Source organism: Antennarius striatus, chromosome 13 (genome assembly GCF_040054535.1).
Source record: "Antennarius striatus isolate MH-2024 chromosome 13, ASM4005453v1, whole genome shotgun sequence".
NCBI lineage: Eukaryota > Metazoa > Chordata > Actinopteri > Lophiiformes > Antennariidae > Antennarius > Antennarius striatus.
Window position 1 is genome coordinate 5,525,725 of NC_090788.1, and position 16,465 is coordinate 5,542,189.

Here is a 16,465-nt window from a genome sequence, read left to right on the forward strand (position 1 = left end):
TTTCACCTACACTGGCTGTGTTATTATGTGAAAATATTGTGATTTTTTAAAAAAAAAAATTCATAATAGAAGATCAGCATGTGTTGGATGATCTAAATGTTCAGGAGTTGCTGGGGGAAACAGCTCATACACCACAAAGGGGGAAAAAGAATTTTTACCTGGTCATTTATCGGAAGAATATTCATTACCAGCATGATATCACAAAGTTCCCATGACAACTAATGATCCTTGCTTACGGTGCTGAACCCTCATGAAGTGAGACTCCATCCCTGCATTGCTCACTCTATTACAAAGTAACTTGATTTATCTTAGAGGTACTTATTTTCATTTGCGTGATTTTCACCTTCCTTCGCTGAGTCCAGTCTCAGCTGAGAGAAGCTTTTCTCTCCAGCCTACCTCAGCTCAGATTTCTTAACATGCCTCACACAGGTAGTCTTTAAAGGTACTGCTGTAGTGATTTTTTTTTTTTTTGGGGGGGGGGGGTCATTACCATGTAGCTCACATCAACTCAACATAAAAACTTCAACTTGTCCAAATGGAGAGAAAGTTTGATGCTCAGCCTCTCAAACAACAAGCGTTTACTGAGGTTGTTGAGCCTCGCAAGGGCCTCGTTTTCATTATTTCAGTAATGGCAGCTGTTTTCAACATGTTTTGTTTGTGTTTTGGATCATTTTCTGTTGCTTTTTTTGTCTTCTTTTTTTTTTTCACCTTTTAAAATGAACCAGTTTGACTGAATCATGTCATTGTCATTACAAACCATCGTTCTTGTCATTTCTCTTGCCAGTAGTTACTTCACATGTTTGACCTTGGTGCTGTTAAACTCCCCGATCAGTGCAGAGTGAACAGGCCTGATCAACCTTTTCTTCTGCCTATTACATTGCAATGGTTTGTGATCCTTCAACGAGCAAAAACCCAACCATTTCTCAACTAAAGCTGCACAAACCTGCTATTCATTCATTAATTTCTCAATATAACTGGAGTCAATGCATTCAAGGTAGACCTCTGCTCAGTCTGTTGCACCAGTTTTATGAAACTTATGTGTGCTTTTCCCATGATTTCAAACTCGAAGGTCGGGAGTTCCTGACAAATTTCTTTGGGACAATCAAACACTGGAAAAATGGCAAGAATTCATCACATTTACAATCATTGTACCCAAATCCTCGATCGATATTTTCTTGTGGTAACAGCACAGTCACTCTTTTTCTCCACGATCTCTCCAATCTGTAACTAAATTAACTCAATTTGTAATTAAAACAATAGAATCAAAGGTTCAATCCTGGCTACCCTCCAGTTTAGGCTGGTAGTCATTGCAGCAAAGTTAATCTGAACGACTAAATCATGTGGATTAAGGTCTATCAAAGATTACTTTCTGAGTTTCATTTTTTTTGTCTTCATGCTTGGATGTACTAGACTAAATGTTCTGAAATGAATAGGTCTTCTGTCATATTGTGGACTTCACAGTGAGAATGTGAAAGCTTCAGATACAGTTAAGCTTAGCGTAGCTAGCAAGGAGCTCATGGGTATTGCAATATATAACCATTAGCACTTACTAAAGCCTCATATGTGCCTTATTCATTCAAAGTGTTCATAATGATAATTCAGGAATCCTCCCAACACATTAAGCTCTTGTCTGTCAAACCAAAGCGGCAAAATCTTGAACACCATGAACTCATAATTTACTTTACAGTATGTGTCGTGCCTTTTTTTTTTCCTGCTCAGACCTTAAATGTGTTTTCAGCAACCTCCGGATAATAATCAGGGTTTCCTCATCTGTTATTCTTACGTGCCCAAACAGTCTCTGCGACTGAAAGGTGGAAATGACTGAATTACCAATAGCACTTTGGCATAAGCAGATTTTATATTGAAAAAAATAACAAAAAACTACAAATCTCAGTTTATTCATTTAAAACAAGGCCCCAAAACCATCAGTTTTGGAAAATAGCATTCAATGATGCTGCAGAATATTTCATTTCATCCTGACCCTTTCAAGACCCTTCCTGTTGTGTTGTTTATGTGTTTCTTTTGTCGTGTTTTGCAAGAATAATGAGCTGAAACTGCCTTTTCTATGAGTAAAAAAAAAATCCCTCTAGAACATTAAGGGATATGTCAGTATATTTTGGATACTTTGTATACAAAACAGAACATCAAAAAACAGAAATGAAATAGTGTTGTATTTTATATATAATAGAACATTTCATTATAGTGACATGTCACTAATATATTTATTTACTAATATATTTATCCATTTTGTCCAGGATTGAAAGAGTGGTTTCTGTATAGACTGAATGTTTCTATATGGAATCTGACCAGTGCCATCACAGATGTATCAACCTGCCTTCATTCCAATTATATGCAAATAAATTATTTTGAAATAAAAGTCACGTGTTCAATTTATTTTTCTCTGGGAGAATCCAGAGGAAAGTATCACAAGAGTCTAATGAGTTGTGCTTGCAGATTTTTAAATGAATAGAAACCCAACATCGGTTCCAGATTATACTGGATGTTACATTTGAGGTAATCACTAGTTTTATTTGTTTTATCACTATGTTCACAGAAAAGATAATTCATCCCATATTTACTGCATTTAAAAAAAATTTACTGTTTGTTTCGTTGATTTAAAACTTCAAATACCTTTTACCTTGGGCTCAAAACTCAAAACTGGTTCACCCTTGACTTGTTACACTACCTTTATTCTCAATTGGCTGTGGGCTGAAAGGTTTCAGCAGGGTGGATAGAAACCTTTATTTTTGAAATATCCCTGAGAGTCACATATTTTAAGAATAAACTTGCAGCAGAGATACATACAATTAAAACAGACTCAAGGAATAACTCAAGATTTTAGAATATAACTTGAGAGCATTGGGTGAGAAGATTGGTAACCATAAATAAGCTACAGTCAAAAGACGCTTAGCTTGGTGTAAAGACTGGTTAAGAAGTTATATTTTAAAGGTGTGGACGCTATGGTTTATCTCGTTTCCTTTATTTCTACTATATTAAACTAAAAATCTGAAGATGCTAACTTCATATTCAGCAAACACACGAGTGCTATAAATCTCCTTATACCCAGAAAAAAATCAAATTACCACATTTCACGAAATATCATATGGTTTCTTTATGATTGCTCACCAATACATAAGTTTCTCTAATTAGCCATGAAGCATGCAATCGTACAGATTAAAGCGTATCTGTTAGCATTTGCAGCTTGTCCCCAGAGGATAGGCAGTGGTTTAGTCAGAGTTTGGTTTATGGCAGTAGTAGAGGGAGCTGCTGATGGACGCTTAATGTAGAACCTAAGTGTGGTTTGGCAGCCGAAGATGTAGGATCAGTTGAAGGCTTTGGCCTGACCATCGGGTGTCATCACTTTGAGGTTGCCCCTGGCCTCTTGGTCCTTCTCAATTGCCTCAAAGAGAGACTTGAAGTTTCCTGCCCCAAAGCCCTGAAGGAGAACAAACACATGCAGATGGCTAATTACCCAGAGATCTGCCGTCTTCGGTGTCATTTCTTATGGCTCTGGGGATCTTTTGCTAGACTGGGTTAAGAATGTAAAAGTCTTTGAAGTCGGATCATGGTGGATAAATCTTCTCAAAGGATTTGAACATGCACAGAACTCACCAGGGGCTCATTAATTAATCGTGCAAATATTGTCTTAGATAGTAAAGGATCATGTGTTTTCAGCTCTGGTTCAGATTCAGTTTCTCACTTTCATGCATTGTATCCACACTTGTAGAATCAGTGAAATGCTGGTGAGTGATGAGATATGCCTGTTCTGACAAGACAAATGGGTGCTACAGTGAGAAGTGAAGTGCCACGGGGTGCAACCCAATCCAAAGATTCCCCTTTCTGTAAAGCAGGGAGCCTTTTAATCTGGATGTGTGATAGATTTACCGAGCTTTTACAAGTGGGCTACTGTTATACCGTTCATCTTGGGTGGGAGCTGTAAACAGGTGTTCAGGCAGGTCTATCTCGTCTTCTCAAAGGTGGCATAGTTAAAGTAAAAGTTTCATAGGTGTCTGAATCTCATCACAAAGACAGAGTCTACATGTAGTTATAACAGTTGTTATAGTTTCACTTACAAAGTGGTTAAAACGTTGAATGACCTCCAAGAAAACTGTTGGTCTGTCTTGCACGGGTTTGGTGAAGATTTGAAGCAGGTAGCCCTTGTCATCAAAATCAACTAAGATTTTCAATTCCTTGAAAAAAACACAAATATTAAAACATCAGGTAAAAATGAAGGATCCACACCTGCTTGAATGTCAGGTCGCCTCACCTGTAAACGGTCGAGGTCCTCCTTCACCTTGATCTTGGCCGTTTTGAGTTTCTGACGCAGGACGTCGTAATACGTGTCGGGCGCCAAGAGGAACTCTGTCCCTCGGGCGCGAAGGTTGACTATCTGTTTTAAGACAAAAACAGGAATAAAGAGATCTGCAACTTGCCTATACTTGCAGATTTTGGGAGGCTGTGCAAAGATGAGGTTAAATCAAGGGACTCACGGTTTCAATAATGTTTGATGTGTTCAGGGCGATGTGCTGAACACCTGGTCCCCCATTATAGTCTACATATTCCTGAGAAGAGGGGATATAGAACATTAAATACAAAAAAGGTGGGACTTAAAGACCAAACCTGAATGTCACAATCCCAACAGACGAGAATCTGTCGTAGGAATAAAATGCAGATTAAGTCAAACCTGGATTTGCGATATCCTTTTCCCAGTTGCAGGTTCATTGATCGGCATCTTGATGGTCTCCTCATAGTTTGTCATCACAATTGACCTCAGTGCGCTGTACTCCGTGTGGATCTGCTTGTCATCTATTGACCAGAATCGATGGAACATCAAACACTTTTGATACCTGGAATTTGGAGAGCAGAAACAGAAGATGTGATAAACGGAATTAAAAAAGGGACATATTTGATTTGGGCTTATTAAAATATGACGGATTTCCGCTAAGCAGTGTTGCACTGCAGCTTGTCAACCCCTGTGTCGACCCTTCAGCCAGCGGCAGAGGGAATGGACTTGTGCTTCCACCCCATGTTTGTTCAGTGTGTACGTGAATTCAAGCAGGATTCTTACCAGTCTGAAGTTGGCACCATTTCACTATCTGGCTGGTTTCCCACAACGTGATCGATGAAATTCAAACTTGGTTTTGGACTACAAATAAAAATAAAAAATAAATAAAAAGTTTAAATGGGTACTTTGTCTATGAAGTTTCAAAGTTCAAATATCAAGCATAAATGTTAGTTTAAAAATCTGACAATTACTTCTCATAATATGAAATAAGTGTGTCAGGAAAAGGGCATTTTATTTTTACTGCACACTCAGAAACTCAAATTGCAGCAAAACTAAACTATAAAGTTTTATCATGTCACACTGTAAAAACTTAGCTCTGAGCTCATACAGCATACCTGTAATTAGATGAATATAAAGAATATAGAGCTTGATATGACGATATAGTAGATATTTTGATGAGCTACAGTATTTAGAAATGCAGGAATTTTTTTATCAGCATAACTCTTTACCAAAATGGTTCTCAAAGCAGTTTAATCCAAAAACAGGATTTATACAAATCCCAAATGCACTTTGGTGTGTCTCATTTGGAGATACTCACAGTTTGGCTAACAGAGGATCCCTGAACAGAGGTTCTTTGTAGCCTGGCAGGAAAAGGCCTTTGTAAGGGCCGAGGTACTCGATTAGTGTGTGTGTTGTATCTCCATACTGGGAACAAAATATGAAAACGGCATTATTAATTGCCTTTTTTCACAATTGTAACTATCTGAGGCTTAAAGCATGCCTACCGTTTGAACCACGGCATACTTGACCTTCCCGTGGCTGTCCTGCTGCACCCAGGGCTCCTTGACAATGACAGCTCCTTGTTCTTTTGCTGTCTGTCAATTGAGGAGTTTGGCATGAGAGGAGAAAACAATATGAGCACATCTGTCTGAAAATGACTCCTTAAAGCCCCCCAGTGGCTGAATACAGAATAACAGATAGATAGATATATACTTTAATGATCCCAAGGGAAATTCAGGAGTAACCTCCTACACATGCTGTGATATGGAGCTTATATAACTTAGATGATGCTACCGTTGGTCTCAGGGTACAGGGGTGAGTCTCTTTTTATCTTTTTATCCACTCGACAGTCAACAGAGAAAGTTCATGTAAACCTCAGGATGACCTTGACTTAGCTTAAGAGTTCAAAAGAGCAGCTACACCATCATGTTTGTATGTATTTCAACACACTGGACTCCAGAATGGGCTTAGAGAGCAAAGATGCCCTCTGGGATACCTCTTCAGTTGAGGAAATATTGTCGTAAAACAAGCAGGTTAACTGACTGGATCATTATCTATTCAGGCAGATGATGATAGAAATTCAGAAGATAAGGAAATATGTCTGCGGTTTGATAGTAAAATAACAGCATCCCCCAGCTGGACAACATAGAACAAACAAGAAGTGATTCCACACGACTCATTCAGTGTAATGTTAGTCTCCTGAAGCCTGGAGAAAAGTTATTTCAATAGATGTTTTCATCTAAAATAAATAAGAACTTGAACTCACTGTATGCAGGACATTAGTATTTTAATTTTGCTTGTAATTCTTACTGTTTAATTTTTTCATTTGATAACTCACTTTGCTCGCATTTGTTTTCCACCATTGTATACAAATATGAAGTTCTCTGTAAGGTGAGCACCAGTATAGATAGATAGATAGATAGATAGATAGATAGATAGATAGATAGATAGATAGATAGATAGATAGATAGATAGATAGATAGATAGATAGATAGATAGATAGATAGATAGATAGATAGATAGATAGATAGATAGATAGATAGATAGATAGATAGATAGATAGATACTTTATTAATCCCGGAGGAAGTTGTATTATACATACACCAGATGTTCTAATTAAAGTTAAATACACACTAGTGATGAATAAATCCATTAGCACATCAAAATTGAACAGCAACACACGTGTGTTGTTGCTACCTTGACTATGAAGTCACAGTCCTCCACTTGGAAGGCGATGTCTTTGACTCCATCTCCATGCTTCATCATATGCTGTCCCATCTCTGAGGGGAGATGAAACCATATTGACACAGAGACATCGCCATGCTCTTCTTTCATATTCACAAGTTGTTATATGAGAAAACCTGCCTTCATTTCCAGGGTTTAGGGGACTTTCAAATACAAATATTATCTATGAGGAGAGAAGAGAGAGATAGTGTTTGTATATTCAAGTGCTTGGGTGTTATTCAGACTCAGAAGATGTTCAGTTTCATACCTTATCCTGTCTGATGACATGAGACACCACCTCTCGGCTCCCTGTCTCTAGACCCTTGTAGGCAAAGGCCTCGAAGCCCAGCTTGTTACAGTAGAAGGAGGCTGCCTGCAAAGATGGTGACAAGAGGAAGTTTTTGAGATTTATCTTCAGCCAGAGTGATGTGTTCAGACTCTGTACCTAAGCATTTTCATTTACATAACAACAATAACTACAACAAAAAAAGTCAAATAAATTAAGCCCTATTGCAATTTAGCAACCTTTTTTCATTGCTCATTTGATGATTATTTATTTTGGCTACAATTAAGCAGAAGTTTTATCTATTTAGATGGAATATATATTTATATTATAAGGTTTACGGAGGAGGTTTATGGATGTAATGAGGGAAGACATGAAGGTAGTTGGTGTGAGAGAAGAGGATTCAAAGGACAGGGCTAGATGGAGGAAATTGATTCGCTGTGGCGACCCCTGAAGGGAAAAGCCGAAAGGAAAAGAAGACATATTTATATTATAACACTTAAATAATGAAAGGTGAAATATTTCAATTATCCAACATTCTAAAAACCAAAGATGTGAAAGAAGAATGATTGAATTGATGAATTGCTTCTTCATTAAAGAAGCATATTTGATAGTTAATCTTCCATTAATCATTACTGCAGGTTTACATGTTTAGAAGCTACAGTTATAACAGAGAAAAGTCTGAATCATCCAGGGGCTACATGCTCATTATGTCATTACCATCTGTTAGTAGGTAGGTGCGTCTCAAAACTTAAACTCAACACAGTAATTATCCAGGTAAAAAAAAGCACCAGGAAACACACCAGGAACTTTCCAAGATGGCGTTCTACGCAAAGTAATTCCCATTTAATAGCAGCTAAAGATATTTGAGTGGAAATGACAAACTTGGTATAAACATTATCTTTTAGTCAAACATTCAGATACTGACCTGTTTGGCATTGCCGACCCAGAAAGTAAGGTGGTGAAAATTGAGAAACTTTCCCCTCGGTGGCTAAAAAGCAAATGTACAACATTTGGTGAATTGCAATTTTCCTTTCAGGGTTCATTTTATCTTTTTTTTTTCTTTACTTGTTTTCTTCTACCAATCCGTCAGTCAGTAAATATTCAGGCCTTCTTTCTACAAATAAGTTAATACATCACAAAAAGACGTATTTTGTTTTAGTCTTACCTTTAGCCCTTTGTCTGTGTAGCTTGTCTAAAAAGAAAGAAAGGATCAAAATCACTTCATTTTCTCAGTCTTTGCTACGGTCAGTGGATCTCATAGTATTAAAGACATTTAGACCGTTCTTATTCATTGACCATATAATTATCCATTCATATACAGTACTCAACTGTGAAAATATCAAAGCCTGATAAATGACAGTATCTGCTCATTTTAATTCATTGACATAATGGCACTTACCATGATGAGACTGAAGATAGGCCTCAATTCATAGGAAAAAAAAGGTTCCAAATCAGTGTCAGGGCCAGTGGAGAGTAGATAAGTACTGACCTGATATTCAGCTGTGATTGGTCCTTCACAACATACACCCACCTGTCCGCCTCCTTGTTTTCAGCCGCAATTCTGTTGAGGGTTCAGCAGCAAGTTTAGTCATTTCCACTGAGACAAGTGTCTTAAACAGTTGCAAGAAGAAAAACTGCAGCATTCTAAAGAGAATAAAGAGATGCTGAACTCTAGTCTAAGATGCTTTGAGATGTTCAATGCTGTTTTCATATAAATGCACTAATAGCAGTGGTAACTGAGGCACAAGACAGTTCTCACACCAGTCTTAGACACCCTCTCTTTGAATTTTGATTTTCACCATTAGGGGGCGCAATAGGCCCTGAATCAAACTGTCGAAAACGACAAATCAGCAATTCATTTAAGATCTGTATGTAAAACTAGAATTTTCTGTGAACAGAGGAACTTATTTTAGATGATTCGTAACAAGTACTAATCAAATTTAAATAAAAGTCATTGTGAGATCTTGTTATGCCCAATATACGACCTAATAGAACATCTAATGTAATGTCCATTGTTAACTATTTGGGTTGCTTCTTTTGTCGGCTAGAACACTAAATAAATAATGTTATGAAGTGTTACAACTCAAAACACACTGATGTTTTGTTTAACAGACCAACCCAGGGTTGGTTGTCACACTGATTAAATCCATCAATGATGTCTTTCTGACGTTTTCTATTATCAGAATCTGGGTCACAAAATTCTCTATTGATTTCTCATATTAGGTTTTACACAATGGCTTTCTTGAAAAACAATTATTACAAATAAAAACTTTTAAAAAAAAAAAACAACTTTTAATAGTTCAGGTATACAGTGCGTCCTCGTTCTCTGATGTCAATAAATTCCAGGAACCACATAAGATTAACGAATTCCACAGTGAGCGACGAACTATTTATCTTATTATTTACATTAATTTAAACGTTTGTAACCCCCCCCCCCCCTACTGATATTGAACCACCTTTTGTCTATATTACCTTTTCCAAAACTCCGATAGACTGTTTAAAGCACTTTTGTGACTCAGGTAAGTCCGAGACACACGGACCTAGCGCACTTTCGGATGCCGTCAGCCAATAGAATGCACATACGGTATCACGTGACTGCCTACCAAAAATCCGCGACGAGGTGTAGTCGCAAGCGTTAATACGCAAATGCGCGAATGCGCACTGTACAGTATATTTTTTTCTTTGCCTGGCTGCAACGTGTGGTTGTTGGGTTGATTATCAATTTAATCAACCATCGTGAGTCACTGATAAGAAAATGGCTGGAGTATTATTTTTCTTTTGCTATAAAAAGATTTTTTTAAATGCCTTAAAAAGTCCAACATTGAGCCCAAAGAGAGTGAGATCACCCCATTCCTTTCTGACAATTTAAGCTGAAAGGGAATCTATTGAGGATATGTTGTTTTGAGGAACTAAAAAAAAAAAGAGAATGGGGGAAACGCAGTTCTTCTCCAAATCAGACATCAAAATTTTCTTTTCAATGACTGATTAACTAATGAGGTAATAGTTTAATATAATTATCAAGAGAAGGTAAGTATCTAATGATATCATAGGACTTTCTAGTCTTGAACTATTGTACATTCATTTCCTTTGAGGCTCTTAAGTATTTACTATAAAATCTACGTCCCCTTTCAACCCATAATGATCCAATTTTCTTATATCACTAGTATTATTAAAATGTCATCTTTGCGTTAGTTCATCTGAGGCTTTCACTCTGCACACTTGCATAATTGTTCCACAGTAGCTCAACTCCTTTAGCAAATATCTCCATCTATGAACACTGGAACTGCATAAGATTTTTTTTTATTTACTTCTCTTTTTAAATTATCACCCACTTTTATTACCCAGAAAATAAATAAAGCACCATGGATGTGTCTCTGATAACATCTAGGCTTTAGTTCTTTAAAAAGCAATAAGATCATTTATTTCCACGGATTTCTTCGGAACCTTTACGCGTGACTTCCTTCTATTATCATTTTAAGAACATTTGTCTTGCTGAATTCTGTGGAATACTCGTTGATCCACCTTGATCACCATCACACAGATATTCAGTATTACATTTTATATTTTTTATATTTTGTGCCTGTCAGCTTTTGTAAAACACACACTTTGTAAGACGCAGCTTCCTTGCAGCCAGTGTGTGTGTGTGTCACACACACACACCACACACACACACACACACACACACACACACACACACACACACACACACACACACACACACACACACACACACACACACACACACACACACACACACACACCGTGTATGTGTGACTCCAGTTTGTGCCGCGCTGTGATTTTCTATTGGTGCGCTTTACAGGTTTAGTAGCGCCTTATTGGCTCATCTGTGGGTGTGTACGTTTCCTTCAATTGACTGTTGTAAATCCGCATTGGGCGACACGGATGCTCAATCCTCATTGGTGTAGAATCTTCAGTTTCCTGCTTTTCTAGTGGCTTGCGTCACTGTCATCTTTGAAGAATGCGGAAGTGGTGTCGTCTACTGAGTCACCGTCATGTCAGCTGATTCTTTCTGAGTGAGTAACTCGGTTTTTCTTTGAAAATTAAGTAACTTCTAGATATCATTGTGTGCGTGGCAGGTGCTTGGGGTGTGGGCCGGTTAATTCCGAGTGAAAGTGACAACCTTGAGCCATCTTGTCGTTCTCTATGAATGAACGAGTGTAACACAGCGGCTTGTAGCAGTGTGGTCTGTGGCAGCTAGCATGATGCTAACGGTTGGAGTAGTCCACGTACACGCACACACACTTCAGTTCGTCTTGATGAGTCTCCTCCTTACATAAGTTCCAGTCTGACATCAGCTTGTCGTCTACTTTCACTTTCAGCTTTGACGTCGTCAAACTTTGCCCTCGTTGCCAAGCCCTCACACCTGTTGTGTTGTGAACAGGCGCCACGCCGGGCACCTGTTATTCACAGATGAACGGTAGCGCTGCTGCTGTGGTTCTCACATGCTAACTAGTTTCCCTCTTTAAGCGAAGGTAAAGTTTGAAGGAATCCCTGACGACGTTTGAAATTTGTTATAATCTCAAACTGATCCCCCCCCCCCCCGAAAGTTATTCTAATAATTATCACTGTCATTAGCTTTGCAAATACTTTACCTTTTGAAGGTTTCTCCTTTTAGTGACATTTAGTGACACAAAAACTGGTAATGTAGTTTCTTGTGCAATTCACTTGTGCACTTGAGTATTTTATGTTGTTGGGGTTTTTTTTGTTGTTGTTTTTTTGGGGGGGGTATAAATCATGATTTAACTTGTTTTTGGAATACTTTAATGTCTGTCACTTAAGGCATTGTAATCTCCACTGGATGATGTGGCAGTATAATCAGTTCTACATTATTTTTTTGAGAGATTAAGTTTGGCTGAAATGCGATATTGAATGTTTGCTCAGTTAGTTTTTAGTTTTTGTTCCTAAAGTAATTTAAATGTATGTCAAAGATGTATTTTATTATTTTATATAGCGTGTGCTTTGCAAAAAATTAAGATGATTGCAAGTCAAGAAAAAAACAAATTTGGAGCATGACAAGCGTACAAAATCTCTTCAGCCTTAAATGCAGGTGTCAATCAGTACTCCGTAAGGTGTGGTTTCTACCTGGAATAAGAATTTATTTTCACAACCTTAACGGTGAGGGAAAAGTCATTCTGTCATCAGTGTTTTGACTTGAATCTGTTTTCCATCAGTCGATCTCACTTAACCTTTACAAAAGCATAACAATGAGACGAACTGTTGCTTTCTGTTTCTTATTGTATGTTTTGAGTGGAAGTAGGCAGGAAGGGAATCCTTAGATATTCAACCAATAGTTTATGTGTAATGCCACTAATAAGTCAAGTAAATAACCAAGCACCCAAAAAATCTGGGTGAAACATAACCTCCTCAGTTAAGGTAAATTATAAAGTGAATGTGACTACTATTTATAGGAAAGAATAATCACACCTATTTGGAGCTGCCCAGCTTTTGTCCCTTTTTGGTTCTGTATTTGTAGTAGTTCACTCATGTATTTTAGAATCTCGCAGATGTTATCAATTAGCAGGCTCTGATAAGCTCATGGTATATAGTCAGTCCAGCAATAAACGGCACACAAGTGAGCATCTAGTTTAAGATCCAAACCGTTTTGGATGTAGAAAGTTCATCTCAAGTCAAATTTATATGGTGAATTTAAAATGACCGTGGTCTACCACAGCACTTTATAAAGTAAAAAGGTACCAAAATTCAGTATGACAGTAAGGTCTGTTGGAATTATAATTTTCATCTCAAAGGAAAGGCCAGAGAAGGCACGGGCTTTTAAAAATTATTTAAAGCATTCAAGAGTTCAAAAGATGACCGGTCCAAACCCACATGAGAAGAACTACTAGTACGGTCGAGATGTTAAATCTTTGAGACGGAAGTATGCCTTTGCCTTAGCGATTTTTCCTTGCTGAAAAAAAGTAGACTTCACAGCAGAATAAATATTCCTGTCAAACTTAAACTTTGTTGAAATAAACACTACGAATCCTGACAGATGAGGGATTACTTGATACTAGTGTCCGCATCTAACAATTCAGGGTGTCCAAACGCTATCACCTCAGTCTTGTTTTCATATAGTTGATAGAAGTTGAAACTGAACTTGAACTTCAGACAAGGTCTGAAACACAACAAGGAACACAACCAGTTATTTATTGGCATCAAAATACAAGATCCATGTGTGGAAGACTAAGATGAAAGGAGATGCTATCAGAGGGACAGTTTGTGGGACCTCAAAAAGAGAGGGGGTTGATATGGGCTCAAACCAGTCCAGGACAGCTGGTCACATGGTGAGAACAGAGGGTTCAGGGTCAGTGGGCGTGGTTTAAGAACAGATTTTTTTTTCTCAATTTATAAATATTGTGATTGAGTGTGGATATAAGTACAATTGGAGCTGCATCTAAAAGATCTAAAAACACTACACAACCTAAGGTCTCGGTGTAATATGGTCTCTTTCACTTTGAAAAGCCTGGCACAGGAGAGTGGGAGGGAGAAAGAGTAAGCAATAGAGACGGACGGAGGGAGGGAGGAAGGCAGGCATGTCATGCACTAGATTACAACCAGTGCATTTTAGGTTGAAGGACTGCAGCTACTTTGCAAGGCACTGAGCATTAATTCGATCTTATAAGGCAGACGTATACTTTGTCAGGGGTTAGAAGATTCGGCACTTTGCACAGGTGAGCAAAGACAAGTCCTTTCAGATTAGAATTTCGTAATTTGAGAGTATTTCCTTTATTTTCCTGGAGCGGCGTACAAAAGGAGGTGTGTCTGGAAAAGTATGTGTAGTGAAATGAGAACTTCATTCTTGTTTCAAGGTGTGTCCTTGTAATAAGTTCAGTGTAGTTTACTCTATTCTTAAACACAAGAGTGTGATCACCGTGTCCTTGTTTTGTCTCGCTGCATGTGTGTGTGTGCTGCTACTCATAGTAAATGCACCCTCAGCTTCCTGGCTGAGCAGTGTGTGTTACCAGAGGGCTATTTTTTTTCCTTGCACGTTTTGCATGAATTGATATTTGATTTTCATTCACTCATTACATCATTATGTCTTTATACTGTCTAGCAGCCATTGCACTATACTATGACAGTTTATGGCGTCTTCTCAGAACGTTAGTTCTGTTGGTCACTATATCCACCTAAGTATTTTTTGGTTTCCCGAGGAGTTGTGGAGTTTGGCCATATATACACTCGACTTCTACACTTATCTATCTGGCAGCTGATAATCAAATGAGGAATGCTGAGTGGACAGTTCCTGTAAATTACACTTTTCTCCCCGGGTTCAGCTGAGGTGATATACTTCATGTCACATTCTTCACACATGTGCCTGCATGTCTGTCTGCAGCGCCGCTTGTCTGGCGTGTGTTTACATTGACTTGGCCTGATTTTGTAAGGCTATGTCTTCTCTCAGATGGTCATCAACTTATATTATACCACAATGATGTGAGAGCTATCAAATGTCTGGGGTTAATTGCTATCAAGATAAGCACATCCCCGTCTTCCGCATTTTATGGTTTTATTACCAGCTTTCCTTCTACTTGCTGCACTTTGGACTGAGTAAGGCTTTTTTTTTTTTTTTTTTTAATACAGCCGTGTTTGCAATCACAGACACCCACCACAAATGCTCATGCACACTCACACATACTAAAGGTAGTTTTTGTTTTTTTTCCCAAATGTTGGCAGAAATCACTGCTGGCACAGCAGAGACCAGCAGACGGGAGGAGAGGGAGGGATCTGAAGAGGAGCGCCCAAGTTGACTCCACAGCACTGGCTGTAAGCATGGTGAGTCAATCACACTATTGGGGAAGGGGTTGCCATGTTCATGTATTTATAGACCCTGCTGTGGACTTCAGATAGCCATGAAACGTGGTGTCTCTGAACTCTCAAAATACTGTCTGAATGTAAAGTCAAGTCGGGACATTTCAGTTACACACAGGAATTGGTTCTATAGTCTTAACATGCCTTAACAGAGCGTTTGGTGTTGCAACAGGTTTCGGGAGAGAATGTACTGAAGCCTTTGTGATTTTTCCAAAGCTTCATATTTGAGTTAGAACAGATATTTTTTTTGCATTATCGTTTGTCCATGCATCCAGTTAATTCATGTTATTGTCATAAACTTGTATATAAATTGTCATATAGGATGTGTTATTATAATGGTCAGAATCACAGAAACATTTCACTTCTACTTGAATTAAATACACAAAACACTTTCCTCATTTGTAATCAAAGTTGTTTCTTCAATCATGTAGGCAAAATTAATATTTATTTAAAATGGGGATATATTCATAGCATAAACAAATAACTGGATTTATACAGTGAATGACCGCTCAATGTTCAGCTTGCATATCCTAACAGTGGAACTGAATGTGAATCAATTTTATGAGCAAAAAGTAAACTAAAATACTTGTGCTGTTGGGATGCCCTCATTGAATACAAGCAATGCATACCTCTGCTACTTATAGTACTGACATGAAATTTGTCCATCTACAGATAGCCCACTAGTGTATGCTACTGACTTTCAGCTCTTAGGCTAAACTTAGAGTAATTATTTATGTTATGTAAGGATAAAAGTGTTCAGAAATAATTTGGCATCGTCAACCTTGGCTGCTTTCTTTGGGAATGCTGCGTCTCAGATTTTACTTCATGTGAGATGAGCAGTGGTTTGTCTTACCACACGGCAATCAGAAGCCTGTATGTCAGTCATACTGAAGAAAAATTTAAACCGACCTCTGAGATATGTCTGCAAATCACAACTCTAGTAATCATACGAGCCATGTTTGCTGCATTTTACAACCATTGTAAGATGCATTATTTGCCAGCGCTTTGATTTGTCAGCAATGCCTCATTTTTCAGTTATAATAGACACAAGACTTTTGAAACTAGCAAAGAATAGATAATACTAAATCTTGTGATAATGAAATTAATTCTACATACTCACTAATAACATCTTGCAACACAGCACATGACAACCTGTCCCTTTGCTGCATCTTACTGAGTGTTCAGTAAATGTGCGACAGTTAGAAAAGACTGTTCTTAAATAGAGGCAAATTCCTCTCAAATAGTGTTGCAGCTTTTATGGGACAGAAATAGGAAGTGTAACAAATGGATGTGTGTCCCAAGGTTCTGGTCAACTGGTTCCACAGAATGCCACCGTGGCTGACTGC

At 38.1% G+C, this 16,465-nt stretch overlaps 2 protein-coding genes across 4 annotated transcripts in view; one reads left to right on the top strand and one right to left on the bottom strand.

Annotated features, from left to right (window-relative positions):
- Positions 1–54: 54 nt before the first annotated feature.
- Positions 55–8,758, bottom strand: hpda (4-hydroxyphenylpyruvate dioxygenase a). Its single transcript, XM_068332198.1, has 14 exons — positions 8,695–8,758; positions 8,461–8,487; positions 8,221–8,283; positions 7,278–7,382; positions 7,151–7,193; positions 6,983–7,065; positions 5,791–5,880; positions 5,604–5,710; positions 5,069–5,146; positions 4,685–4,847; positions 4,491–4,562; positions 4,268–4,390; positions 4,074–4,190; positions 55–3,436 (listed from the first exon to the last, which is right to left on the bottom strand). Exons 1-14 carry the CDS (start codon positions 8,695–8,697, stop codon positions 3,323–3,325), a joined length of 1,188 nt encoding a protein of 395 aa, XP_068188299.1. The 5' UTR covers positions 8,698–8,758; the 3' UTR covers positions 55–3,322.
- Positions 8,759–11,278: 2,520 nt separating this feature from the next.
- Positions 11,279–16,465, top strand: part of mtmr4 (myotubularin related protein 4) — a 35,726-nt gene continuing 30,539 nt past the window's right edge. The window contains exons 1-2 of one of the 3 annotated variants that reach the window (XM_068332190.1): positions 11,279–11,329; positions 14,985–15,083. In XM_068332190.1, the coding sequence (XP_068188291.1) occupies positions 15,081–15,083 (3 nt within the window). In that variant the 5' untranslated portion in view covers positions 11,279–11,329; positions 14,985–15,080. Of the gene's footprint in view, positions 11,330–13,953; positions 13,985–14,868; positions 15,084–16,465 lie in introns of those variants that run through there. The other 2 variants (XM_068332192.1, XM_068332191.1) reach the window with 2 other exon arrangements.

Bases quoted from the DNA above. Each gene is read 5' to 3' on its own strand.
- hpda (XM_068332198.1), bottom strand. The intron at 7,383-8,220 runs GTCAGTATCTGA...CCATCTTTGCAG, and splicing joins GGGTCGGCAATGCCAAACAG to GCAGCCTCCTTCTACTGTAA. The intron at 7,066-7,150 runs GCAGGTTTTCTC...ATCTCCCCTCAG, and splicing joins CCTAAACCCTGGAAATGAAG to AGATGGGACAGCATATGATG.